We start from the raw sequence: 14,141 nt of genomic DNA on the forward strand, positions 1-14,141 counted from the left end.
CCTGTGGATGACGATCATCCCCAGCATGAATCAGGATTAGCCTGTGGGTGACTATCATGGCCAGCACGTTTCACAAATGAGGAAGCCATGATCTGAGTCCTAGTTGGCAGTGTGTCTTCCATCCTGCCTCTGGAACATGACTGGCCAGACTCTTCATTCATTCATTCAGACAAGAATTTGTAAGTGCAGGGCACTGGGACCAAAGAAGAAGTCTCCACCAACACAGAACATTCTGTGGGGAGCAACAGATGCTAAGAACAATTGGAAAGAAAACTAATCAAAGGTGGTGCAAGGCATGGTGGGAGAAGCTTTACCGAGGAATGATTGACACACATTGTGTATATGTATGGTGTACAACCTGATGTTCTCATGTATGTATATGCTGTGAAATAATTCAGGTAGACACACTTGTAAGGGAGAAAAAGAGCCTAGGAGAGTTTCCTTACCAGATGTTACAACTTCCGTAATGCCGCAACCACTAAATCCTCTTGGTGGCAGGTGCAAGCGTCCAGTGATTGATTGTAAGCACGGGGGATGGAATGTTCAGCATGATGACTGTAGTTCACAAGACCCCACTGCATATTTGAAAGTCATGAGAAGAGACGAATTAAAAGTGCTCACCCCAGGGAAAAAATTGTAACTAAGTGTGGTGCTGGATATTAACTAATCTTACTGTAATCATTTTGAAATATACTCATATATCAAATGATTACATGGTATACCTTAAAATTATACAATGGATGCTATATGCTAATTCTACCTCTAGAAAACCAGAAAAAATACCCTGGTGATATTGGTGCAAATAGGTCAAGGACACTAAATGAAGGTTGAGAAAGTGGCCGATTTCCTGGGTGACTGGAGGTAGAATTGTAGGACATAGGACGAGCAGGTGGAGGTAAAGGAGACCAGGGGTCTGCATGAAGTCAGGGCAGTGTTCTGCTCAGACATGGGGTGGTTTGGTCCCAGACTGCAGCGGGGCACTGCACACATCCAGGGCCTGCCCTGAGAATGGGTCCCATGTGGCCACGCCTGGCCGCGCTCTCTGTCTTCTTGCTCTAATGAAAGCAGCAGGGGTGGCAGCTTGCTCCATTGTCCTTCCACGTAAAGCTCGTGTTTAAAACACTGCTTCTGGGCTGGTGCCGGAGGATTGCCACATCACCTTTGGGAACAGAGCTGGGTCTTTCTCCTCTGCCGCGGGCCCCTTTGAGTCCATGGTATCTCCCAGAGAGTGTTTGAAGCTTACACTATGTCCGTGACTTATACTTCCAACAAGGGAAGAACATCACTAAGAATTGGGAACAGCACAGGGTTGTCTGTAAACAGTACAGTCTGGATTACAGATTTCCTTCCAGTCTGTGCCCACTGGGAGATGAGCACCAGGATGGAAGAAACCAAGGCTCTGGGGTCTTCTGGATTGTTGGGGTGGAGCCAGAGACTGCTGGGAACCCCTGCCAACAAGGGGTGCTCCTGTCTCTAAGGGACTGTTTTCTTGGAGAACTTTGAGCTCCTACGATTTACTCCAAGCCCTTCAGCTGAAGTGTTGAGCCTTTCCTCAGCAGAAACATGGTGACATGCTGCTCACGGGAGCCTCATGCCTGGTGTGTGAGCATGGCAGTGTGTCTTTCCCCTCTGTCTCACTGCACCTGCAGCTTCATGCTCCAGGCTCCTATAGCTTGGATCCCACAGGGGATGCTCTTCACCTCCCCCTGTGGATGGATTTGCCCCCTCTCATGCCTTCTGATTCTCTTTACTTCAAGATATTGTCATGGGTGAGAGGAGGCTTCTGTAGTCAGTGTCTGTGGTATAAGAAAAAATGCATATATTTGATCTTTGTCCCTAGTGCTTGGCACAGAGCGTCAAAAACCCTTCAGATTTCCTGAGTGATAGGAGTGTCTTCTGTTGTTCATAAAAGGCCCCTTTCAGCCAGACCTGGATTTCTGCTAATGTAACTTATGGTGGGTCCTTGCACAGTTTCCAGGGAGGGCCTGGCCCCGCCAGAAAGACCAAACATGGGTTTAGGACTTTGAGCTCCAACCCCCCACCTTCTTTTGAGGAGGGGATGGGGGATGGAGACTGGGCCGGTCACATTGTCAACGAGTTAATCAACCGTGCCTGTGTAATAAATCCCCCAAACGAACGCTCGACACCAAGGCTTGGCAGAGTGCCAGCACTGAGGTACTGGGAAGGGACAGGGCCTGGAAGCTCTGCGTCCCCCACCCCAAAGCTGACCTTGCCCTGTGCATCTCTCCCATTCGGCTGTTTCTGAGTTGTATCCTTTATAATAAAATGGTCATCACAAGCATAACGCTTTTCAACGAGTTCTACAAATCACTGAACCTGAAGGATGGGCTCCGGGAAACCCAGAATTTAAAGCTAAATCACTTAAAATTGTAGGTGACCCCTGAGGCTTGTGGCTGGCCTCTCAAGTGGGGGAAGGTCCTGTGGGACTGAGACCCTTCCATCCATGGGTTCTGTGGTAACTGCACGGCTTGTGTCTACACTGGATTGGGTTGTTGGACACCTGACTGGGGGTGAATGATTGGTCAGAAGCATGTAGGGTCCTAAACACTTCACTCACCTTGTGACCATGCACAAATCACTCCACTTTCCTTTTTGTGCAAAAATGCAGGCAATGTTTATATCTGTCTCGTTTTCATACTTTGAGATTTAAAAGGGCTACTATTGCATTCAGAACGCTGCCTGGGATACAATGAGGTCTAGTTTTATCTCTTTCTCCTCTCATTATCTTTGAGGGGTAAATGTCAGAAATAGGGTCATGGGTTAAAGGCTCAATTTCAGCTTCCCTTCTAGTGGGCAACGTTCTCAGTGGATTAGGGGACTTGGTTTGGAATGGGGTCTCTGGAACCCAACCTCCCAGGATAGAAAAGTTCGTTTTGGGCAAAAAGTGTCTGTTTTTCAACTTTGTGATTTGTTGTTTAGTTATATTAAGAATTACCTTAACAGACACGTAAGCCTCATTTTAGGAATTATTAGCATTGATGCCTGGAGTACAAGAATGTCTCTACGACTGTGAACTCACCTTCATTAAGCATCTTTCTGCTCCAGAAACTGTGCTGCGTATTCTAACTAAGGAGTTGTCAGGTACGAGTCATACCTTTCCGTAATTTGGAGCAGTGATATCAGCGTTTTAGTCATAAACAGGCGTATCAGTCAGAACACAGCCCTGTGACAGAAACTAGACCAATCTTTTTTTTTTTAAAGATTTTATTTATTTATTTGAGAGAGAGAATGAGAGAGAGAGCATGAGAGGGGTGAGGGTCAGAGGGAGAAGCAGACCCCCTGCCGAGCAGGCAGCCCGATGCGGGACTCGATCCAGGGACTCCAGGATCATGACCTGAGCCGAAGGCAGTCGCTTAACCGACTGAGCCACCCAGGCGCCCCTAGACCAATCGTTTTAACTGAGGGAATTTAATATAAAGATTGTGGGGAATCAAGCGTTGGCTATCTGAAAAGAGAAGCACAACACAAAGGTTTTACGGGGGGAATGACTTCAGCAAATGTGGGTGTTTGGAGGAGGGTCCCATGTAGCGGAGCCCCAGCCTCTGAGACGGGAGCGCCGCTGGGCTGCTGTTGGTGTGAAAGGCTGGCCTTGCAGGTGTGCAGAGTGGAGTCAGCTTCTGCCCCTAGGGTGAGGCAGCCTTGCTGAGGAAGCCTCGAGGGACAAAGGGAAGCCAAACGGAGAACTTCTCTCCCTTCCAGCCTGGCAGACTGACTGGAGAGCTTCCCATGAGACATGTTTCCAGAAAGCCGCTGATGGGCAAAATCATTTTGCTCTCCATGTCCCAACTTGGCATCACAAAGAGGAGGACAGAGGGATCAACTTGCTGTCAAAAGGGTGGTTTCATAGCTGGCACAGTATTACTTAGTATAGGGCATGGGTGTAAAAAAAATAAATTTGAGAATCGTGTGTGTGTGTGTCAAGAGATGAGTAAGTGAGGTTTCAGAAGCTGGGAGTAAGGAAACGGAACCAGGAGAAATTCTGACAGTTAATTTTAGTTTGTCAAGGAAGGCTTTGTCTACTAGTGGGGATTGGAGGTTAAAAGGAAGAAGATGATGAATATATATATATATATATATAGCACATCTTTGTCCATTCATCTATGGATGGACACTGGGTTGCTTTCGTGTCTTGGCCGTTGTAAATAAAGCTGCAATAAACATAAGGGTGCGTGTATCTTTTTAAATTAATATCAGCCATGAACAAGAATGAGATCAATTCGTAACAACAAGAATGGACCCAGAGGGTATTATGCTAAGTGAAATCGTCAGTCAAAGAAAGACAAATACCATATGATTTCACTCCATATATGGAATCTAAGAAGCAAAACAAATGAGTGAAGGGAGAAAAAAGAGAGAGAGAGAGAGACAAACCAAGAAACAGACCCTTAACTCTAGAGACCAAACTGATGGTCACCAGAGGGGAGGGGGGTGGGGGGATGGGTGAAGTAGGTGAAGGGGATTAAGAGGACACTTGCCAGATGAACACTGAGAAACGTATAGAATCGTTGAATCACGATATTGAACAACTGAGGCTAACATAACACTATGTTAATTACACTTCAATGATAGATAAAGAGAAGAAAGAAAGATATGGTCAAATCTGTGTACTTAACTGATCATATGATTTTAAAAGACATCTGATGATTGGGGCACCTGGGTGGCTCAGTCAGTTAAGGGTCTGACTCTCGGTTTCGGCTCAGGTCACGATCTCAGGGTCGTGGGATCAAGCTCCATGTCAGGCTCTGCGCTCGGCACACAGTCTGCTTTGGGTTCTTTCTCCTTCTCCCTCTGCCCCTCCCCTCATTCTCTCTCTCTCCTTGGAATAAATAAATAAATCTTTTTAAAAAATCTGATGATTGTTAATGGGGGAAACATGAAAGATAGTAGTAATTCTTCAAGAAAAACATTGGTACACTTGATTTTGTTCTTTATCATGAACTGGGAGTGGCGTAATTAGACCTTCGTCTCTGCTAAATAATTAATGCCAGAAAGAGGTGCCAAGAAAGCCTAGAGTAAATGCCATTCTCTTTTCCATACATGTCCCAGTGACTAATGACTCTATAACAAGACAATCTGGTTAATCAGCTACCTGAATCTTTTACAAATCCTGTATTTAGCATGCGAGAAACCTTTATTGACCAAAGGCAGATCCTCTGTGGGCGTCAGTGAAATTTTTAGAGTATTATTATCGAGTTTTCCTGAGGAAGATCTTGGCTTTCTTTTTTGTTGAACTGAAGAGCTGTCTACTCAGGTTGGATACCTTGAGAAGGTGGATACCAGGCCCCATTTTGACGAGAGCATCCAATAAATGACTGTTAAAGATCTTGGCTTGAGTTTTAACCAGTTATCACATCATCTCTAGTGATCATGCATCTAGTTATCACAAGAAACAATTTAAAAGGTTTTGTACTGAAAGCAGTAAGTGGTGCAGTGAAATAGTTAAGTTATTCCAAGAATGCTACCTTTCTTGCAAGAGTAATTTAAACACAAGGGAAAGATTCTAGGCTTTTGTGCTTTGCTAAAACAGTGCCCTCTACTGATGGAAACTTTTTCCTGCTTATTCTCATTTTTTTTTGTGGCTTAAGCTCAGTGACACGAAGTCTGGTGTGGATGATGAGGCTGGACAACTATTAGCCAATAGAATTAGGAATTTGTGCAAGTGGTAAATATAACATTACAATTATTTTAAGCAATATTAAACATTTTCCCATTTTTTTTTCTTTTTGACATTATTAAAAAAACATTTTAAATATCCTAGAAATGTCTTCAAGGTAATGCCAATTTTAGATCTCTCTTAAGAGATCTGTGATAAGTATTTATCAGGAGCTGCTCAATTCTTTGAGTTGGAAACACAATTTTAAACATGTCAGACGGGTATGGAATTTGCCAAAGGTAGTCGAGTCTATTCCTCTTAAAGAATAAAAAAGGCTTTCTGTTATCATTGCTGCACAAAGTCTAAGTTACTATAAGTTACTACAGGTGGAAACGCAGCAGCCGTGGGGTTCAGCCCAGGCGTGAAGACTAAACCCGTTGTGGATGCGAAGGTGGCGTGTCTCAGCCCTCCACTGGCTTGCCCTGTGGGCAACGCCTCCCGCAGGCACTGCAGCTGAGTGATTGTCTGGTAGTCTTCCCATTTAACAAACTCGCAGGAGCCTTTTTATATCTAAATACTACGTGATAGGCAATCTCAGCGAGCCACATCGTGTGTGTGTGAGGTTCCTGAAGACTTTTCAATCATTCATTTCCATTCGTCAACTGAGATTTTGTTTAGTGTGTGAATTTTTTTTTGAATGTATAGCAATAGGATGTTGCACTGGTGGCAATTCATCTTGGACCATAATAAAATTAATTTGACCCCCCCTCAAAAAAAAAAAAAAAGAGTCTCACTACATTCTCAGTACAGACCCACAGATTTCCAAAGCTTTCCTGGCAAAGTGATACTTTTGGAAAAGTACCTGAAAAGCACACACCCTATCCTGTTTTCTTCATGAGTGTTTCCCATAGTTTTCCACAAAGTGCTCAGAAAAGCAGAGAAAAGTGAATTTCAGGAACCTTACCATAATATAGAACAGTGCACTAAAGCACTCAAAATATTTGAAGTCTTGGGTTTTGTGATAAACATTTACCTACGTTTTCCTATCTATTCTGTCAGTTTATTGTAATGGAAGCATGCTTTCATTTAATTATCAGTTCAATTATTTAACTATCTTCTCGAGCGTCGAATAATATCGATGCTTCTGGAAAACTCCTCGTGTTTACCTTGTGATTTTATGTAACTCTGATGTAGGATATTCTAGGGGTCCCCAGTGTTCTAGCTCCCTGCGAAACCATCCCCAAAACTCAGTGTCTTGGGGTAACAACCACTTTATTACACCTCACCATTTTGTGGGTTGGGAATTTGACCAGGGCTCCCCTGGGAGGATCTTCAGCTCTGTGCTGTGTCTACCGAGGTCACTGGGTGGTATCGAACTGGTGGGCAGGAGGGGCCCGGAGAGCTCCACTCAGTGTGGCAGAGTGGCTGGAAGTTGGTAAGAGAGCAGGTGATAGAATCCGCCCACCGTCTCCCCAGCACGGCTACCGTAGGGCAGTCAGCCTTTCACCTGGTGACTCACAGACCCAGACAGACTGTATTTAGCTGCATGCTGACAGATTTCCTATGATCTTGCCTTGGAAGGTCTAAAATATCACTTTTACCTCATTCTAATAGGACGCTTTAGGATCATCTTTAATCTGGCACATCTGTTTCGAGAAATACAGTCCTCAGTCCTCTCCAACGTGTGTAACATTAGGTCGGATCAGTATGTAGCTGTACGTATGGACTGACTTCTTTGTGTCCATGCTGTACTGCTCTCGTTGAATTATGTCTTGGACCTGAGCCATTAGGAAAAGGCAGGAGAAAAAGCTCTTATGCATCATTATGCATGTCACTAAGGTAGCTCTAATGGGCTTTTAGCTATTACCTGGGAAGGGCAGCCCAGGGGAAAGTCTTTGTGGTCGTGGAAATGGGAATAGTCATGGTTCTTCCACATTTCTTAAATCAAATGCTATAGCTTTGTGATATATACTTTCTCTTTGCCTTTACTGTCAGGAAGACTTCTTCAATTTTCCTTTCGTCCTAACTGTCACACGTTTCTTGTTGTTATTGTCATTATTATTATTATATTGATTTTTCTCTGCTAGGTCATGTTAGTATCTGGGATATGTATGGCAGCAGGATAAAAATGAATAAATTAAATAGAAATAAATAAAAACATGACAAAAGTGAAAAACACAGAGTGCTAGCTAGTATCATGACTCTGCTCTATTAAAGAGACAGCCAGTAGGGAATTAGTAGTGGTCTCACTTCCATCAGTTATTAGAGCAACCACAGCCAAGTTACTTCTCCAATAATCCAATTCTTCTATGACAATGGAAAAATATAAAAGTGTTTACATCATGGGGTTATTTTAAACAAGATAGCATACATAAATACACTTAATCTGGTACATCTTGGAAGCCTTCTACAAATGTTAGCTGTTATGATGACCTTGAACTTGTTATTTAAACTGTTAGTGTCCTTAACTTTGATTGTATTTATATCTTGTATTCTCAACTAGAGCATTTTTTTTTTAGATATTATGCTGTTTTGGTTTGTACCCATAAATCTAATATAGAGTCTTATGCATCCATAATAAATATGCTTATTTCTAGACAATGGAGGGGAAACTTCTTATAGAAGAAACTCAAACTTCAGGAAAAAAAAGCATCACCTAAAGTCACAGGAAGAAGAAAGTAATTCCATTCATTTTTGGAATTTTTTTAAAAAGTTACATAAAATTTATGGAATTTAAATATATGGAGACAACCTCACACCAGTCAGAATGGCTAAAATTAACCACTCAGGGAACAACAGATGTAGGAGAGGTTGTGGAGAAAGGGGAACCCTCCTACACCGTTGGTGGGAATGCAAGCTGGTGCAGCCACTTTGGAAAACAGTGTGGAGGTTCCTCAAGATGTTAAAAATAGAGCTACCCTATGACCCAGCAATTGCACTGCTGGGCACTTACCCCAAAGATACAGATGTAGGGAAAAGAAGGGCCATATGCACCCCAGCGTTCATAGCAGCAATGTCTGCAGTAGCCAAACTGTGGAAAGAGTCGAGATGCACTTCAAGAGATGAATAGATAAAGATGTGGTTCATATATACAAGGGAATATTATGCAACCATCAAAAAAAAAATGAAGTCTTGCCATTGCAACGACATGGATGGAACTAGAAGGTATTATGCTAAGTGAAATAAGTCAATCAGAGAAAGACAATTATCATATGATCTCACTGATATGAGGAATTTAAGAATCAAAACAGAGGATCGGGGTGCCTGGGTGGCTCAGTCGTTAAGCGTCTGCTTTCGGCTCAGGTCATGATCCCAGGGTCCTGGGATGGAGCCCCGCATCGGGCTCCCTGCTCCGCGGGAAGCCTGCTTCTCCCTCTCCCACTCCCCCTGCTTGTGTTCCCTCTCTCGCCGTGTCTCTCTCTGTCAAATAAATAAAAATCTTTAAAAAAAAAACCAAAACAAGAATCAAAACAGAGGATCATAGGGGAAAAGAGGAAAAAATAAAACGAAGAAATCAGAGAGGGAGACAAACCATAAGAGACTCTTAATCATAGGAAACAAACTGAGGGCTGCCCGAGGGGAGGGGGTAACTGGGTGATGGGTATTGAGGACGGCATGTGATGTAATGAGCTCTGGATATTATATAAGGCTGATGGATCACAGGCCAGTACCTCTGAAACCAATAATACACTGTATGTTAATAATTGAACTTAAATAAAAAATATAAACAAAAAATAAAAAAATAAATATATGGAGACAAACATAAATTTATTACAAGTAATATCAGATTATGATTCAGTTTCACATTATGTATCCTTAGGACTAATGAAAATGGAAGAGGGAAGATTGGAAAGAGACAAATGGGAGAAAAATAAGGAAAAATAGGAAGATGAAACAGGGCAAGAATTAGGAAAGTAGAAATGATGTAATTTGACAAATACTTATTGAACACCAATTCTGTTTAAACGACTCCTAAAGACATACGGCCCCTGAGAACAAAAGCTATTGGGAGAGGTGGGGTTTTAGGTACCATGACCACACAGAAGGTGAAACGTTGGGATGGGGACTTGGGGGGCTCTCGAATCTCTCAAAACACAAAAGGCATCGACCCCTTCAGCACACAACACGCTCGCCCAGGCTTCTGTCACCCATGGAGACTGACACGTCTCAGAGCCTCATCTCCTGCAGAACCTCCAGGTCCTTGACAGGAGTCTCCTCAGAGCTCCCCTCACATCCTTATTCCTCAGGGTGTAGATGAAGGGGTTGAGGGTGGGGGTGATTATGGAATAGAAGAGGGAGATAAACTTGCCCTGCTCTTGGGAGTAGCTGGAAGGGGGCTGCAGGTACATGTAGATGGCAGGCAGGTAGAAGAGGGAGACTACCACAAGGTGGGAGGAACAGGTCCCAAAGGCTTTGTGCCTTCCCCTGGAGGACTGGATCCTGAGCACCGCGCGGGCAATGAAGCCGTAGGAGAGAAGGATGAGCGTTAGGGGCACCAGCACAAAGAAGGCCACCAGCACAGCCAGCGTGGCATCGTTCACGGCGGTGTCTGCACACGACAGCTTGATCATGGCTGGCACCTCACAGAAGAAGTTGTTTAGCACCTGCCGCCCGCAGAAACGCAACTGCACTGTCAGCACCACCTGAACTAGGGAGCTGCCAAAGCCACTGAGCCAGGCCACAGCCACGAGCTGCTGGCCGAGAGGGAGGCGCATGATCACGGCATACCGGAGGGGCTCACAGATGGCCACGTAGCGGTCCAGGGCCATGGCAGCCAAGACGATGCACTCAGTGCACCCCAGCCAGTGGAAAATGGCATACTGCACTGTGCAGCCACCGTAGCTGATGGTCTTCCTGGAGCTGCCCATGTTGACCAGCATCTGTGGGACTGTGGTGGTGGTGTAGCAGAAGTCCAGGAAGGAGAGGTGGCCGAGAAAGATGTACATGGGGCTGTGGAGCTGGGGATCCAGCCGGCACACCAGGATGATGGCAATGTTCCCCAACATGGCCAGAATGTAGGATACCAGGAGGACCACAAAGAGGGGGAGTTCCAGCCATGGCCTGTCAGAAACACCTAGAAGGATGAATTCCTTAGGGGGATCCCCCAGGAAGCTCTGGTTGTCACCTCTCATGCTGAGGCATTCTCTGGAGCCTGTGATGAGTCCAAGTGAATGAAACCTGAGAACAAGAATTAGTTGGCTTCCTCATGGCTGTGCCTGAGCTTTCCCAAAGAGTTGCATCCTGTCTTACCTCCGTGGAGACCCCGAGATATGGGGGAGTCAGAACCAGGAGGCAGAGTAGCTGCCCATGTGTTTTGCTCTGCCTCCTACTCTGTGACCTTGCCTATGCCATTTAATCTTTCTGAACTTTGATTTCTGCATCTGCCACGTGGGGAGAAAATACTTGCAAAGTTCTGGGGTTGATAGAGCAGCTTGATGTTTGTGAAAGCATATCAAAAATAAATAAGAATTTTCTTCTGGTTTGGTCAAAGTCTGCTTTATGCCCCATCACTGTTACAATGTTTGATTTCTCTCTACACACTCACTGGCAGGGAATTGACCACTTTCTTTGGCTTTCTGGCTTTGCCTTTTGGAAGTGATTGTAGGAGGGAGGTGAGAAACGGCATCAAGCAAGTTAGAAGCACACTCGACTCACCTGCTAAGGCTTACATCTGGCTCTGTCACCATGAAGAGGTGCTCTCTGGCTTATCTGCACATGCTGGTCTCTCTCCTAGGGCCGTTCACACACAGGCAGCACTATCATGCACTTTGAAGTAAAAAAAAAAAGTACAATCCAAGATCCTCTGAGACCCTGGCGTGAAGGAGCTAAGTCACTTTGGCTGTTGATTTGGTCATGGCACCTAATAAGATCCCAGGACATAGGGTTTTGAGCATCGGGAGAAAGATCTGGAATGTGTAAGAACCACAGCCCCTGGAGTTTTCTCTGAAGGATCAGATTGCCTCTAGAGCTAACATTTATCGGGCTGTTTGAGTGACATCTAGGTTTCCTCCACAATTTTGTTGCCAAGCAGCTGTTTCCTCTTGCAATCAGAAAACACAGCTGATTTGATTTTTGGACTCTGCAGCTTCTAGAAAGCAACTGGGTGGCCACCTGCTGATTCATGGGTCTCTTCCACTGAGGTCCATCAGCCCCCACCTCCTACTCTCTTCCCAGGACCACAAATCCTCAAGTTCATGATGGCGATGATAGAATGCATGAGAGGCTGAGAAGAAATTAAATCCTGTGTGCAGGTAATTTATGGAGGATTCGTTCTTAGCTCCTCATTTGGTGCTTTATGCATAAACTATAACGTCATGGAGATCTACTCAGTGCTGTGGCAATAAACAAGTGTTGTCCTCCCCTCCAAGTCCTGCATTCTTAAGAACCCTGGTATTACTTGAAAACAGCTCCAACTCTGGGGGTTCAATGGATACCTAAGTGCAAACTATTTTCTCTGTTGTTTCAAAACTACATACTCTTTCCAATATTCTTGTGGAACGCCCAGTTGTTACACTTCTTCCCACTGTTCTTTGGAAACTACTTCTTGGGTGACTCTTAGAGAATGCAGTTATTTTATCTCTAATGGGAGCTCAGGACACATTTTCGATTCAGTGAGCTGGGAGGGGCAAAATCGGGCTTGTCCAACTTTCAAGGTGAAAAGTAATCACACCATTTCCCTTTCTTAGGTTTCTGATTCCAAAGTTTCTTCTCAGAGTCTACACTGGACAAGAAAGGGAAATGTTGCAGGGATAGTGAGGAAAGATATACAAGGATGGAGGAACTAAGAAAGGTAGAGGGTAGGTATGGGTCACACTTAATAAGGAATGCAAATTATGAAACACTCCCTGTGAGCCAGATGCTGGGATTACTTAGTGCTTTCATGACTCAGTAAGGGGGATGTTTCTACCCGCATTTTGCTGTTGGGCAGAGTGGCTTGGGGAAGATGACTGGTCTACTGTAGACTACTACTTACATAGCAGCACATGGTAAAGCCAAGACCAAAAGCTAAGCTCTTGCTCTTAACCATTATTCTCTTTAGTACTTTGCTTTTGAAAGAGCAGGAACAAAAGAAAGAAGAGCGGGTTAGATAAGAGGGGTCCAGATGGTGGTTCTGGCCAAGGACAACAGACGCAGGGAGACAGATAGCGTGTGCTATCACTGAGACAGAAGAGAATGACAGAAACAGGAGAATAATGTCACCCAGGAGAAAAGGGGGAGGGGATTGAAGAGGAGACACTGAGATTTCCAGTTCAGTATACCCGGCGTGCATGCATGCGTGCGCACACACACAAACACACACTGGTGGACTGCAGAGCTGGACACCAGCTCAACCTGACCTTTCTCACTCTGCATCGGATGCCTTGTGGTCACACTCTGTCCACTTTGGAACTGCTTCGGATCCAGCCTCTGAACTCCCTTGACCTCCTTACCCCTTCCTATCACCCAGATAGAGGTGTTCCCCGGGGGCACTGCCTTGCTTCCCAGGATAAACACAGCGATTTCCACATCTGCCACAGTCACACTCCAGCAGAGTCCTTCCAGACCTGGGTCTCTAGCTGTCATTTCTTCCCTGACGTCTAATCCCCTTTTTGACACTGTTCACTGGAGCATCCCAAATTTACCCTGTCGGCTGTTCCTCCAAATTCAGTCCAGCACCTTCCTTCCTATTCCTGGCTGCCTCTGCATCAGTTACCCTGACTCAGAGTGTTATTTCTGATAACAGTCCTCATTGGTCATAGTTCATCAGTGACATCCTATCGGCTTCACTAGCCTAATGTCAGAGCACACGCTATCTGTCTCCCTGCGCCTGTTGTCCTTGGCCAGAACCACCATCTGGACCCCTCTTATCTAACCCGCTACTCACGTTGCCAATGGAGTCGTCTTTCTAAGACTCAGGTCTTAAGAGCAGAAATACCTTTAAGTGTTCCAATCACCTAAAAACGAAACAACCATGTCCTTAAACAGTTGTGTGGCAAGAGTAGGGTTGTATTCTTCTAACACTGAATGCCCTGCCATTTCTTCTGACCACTGTCCCATCTCTCTGTCTTAGCAGCCGCCATGAGATATGTCAATGACAGGATTCACGCCACACCTACTGGTAGACCAGGGAGATTTTGAACATATTGACAAAACCCTGTGATCTGTATCATTCTATGTATGACATATAACCCATAGATAAATGCACATGTGTAGATAAATCTCCTACTGTCATATATTTTTATTACCAAGAGTTCCTCTTGGAAATCAGCAGAACATGTTCCCTACTCCAACAAACAGGAAAGGACATCTAGGAATAAACTTATGAGCTGCGGGAATGTATACCATTTGTATACGGGGTTTTATTGCCCTATTAGTCCAAGATCTCTTTCTTCAATCTAAAATTCAGTCTAAAATTTCCACCACTCAGATAAGCCAGTGAAGGTCCCATTTAGCTGTCAAGGTCAGAACAAGGGTATTGAGTCTTGGGGACATTTCCCTTCATCACACACAGCAAAAGCACTTCTCTCAGGGTTTGCTTGAGTTTCCA

At 44.7% G+C, this 14,141-nt stretch overlaps 1 protein-coding gene across 1 annotated transcript; it reads right to left on the reverse strand.

The window, feature by feature from the left end:
* Positions 1-9,789: 9,789 nt before the first annotated feature.
* Positions 9,790-10,746, reverse strand: LOC110580238 (olfactory receptor 2B11). Its single transcript, XM_021689897.1, has one exon. It carries the CDS (start codon positions 10,744-10,746, stop codon positions 9,790-9,792), a length of 957 nt encoding a protein of 318 aa, XP_021545572.1.
* Between the last annotated feature and the right edge of the window lie 3,395 nt (positions 10,747-14,141).

This window comes from Neomonachus schauinslandi, chromosome 7 (genome assembly GCF_002201575.2).
Source record: "Neomonachus schauinslandi chromosome 7, ASM220157v2, whole genome shotgun sequence".
In the NCBI taxonomy this organism is placed as follows: domain Eukaryota; kingdom Metazoa; phylum Chordata; class Mammalia; order Carnivora; family Phocidae; genus Neomonachus; species Neomonachus schauinslandi.

Bases quoted from the DNA above. Each gene is read 5' to 3' on its own strand.
- LOC110580238 (XM_021689897.1), bottom strand. From the start codon at position 10,746: ATGAGAGGTGACAACCAGAGCTTCCTGGGGGATCCCCCTAAGGAATTC.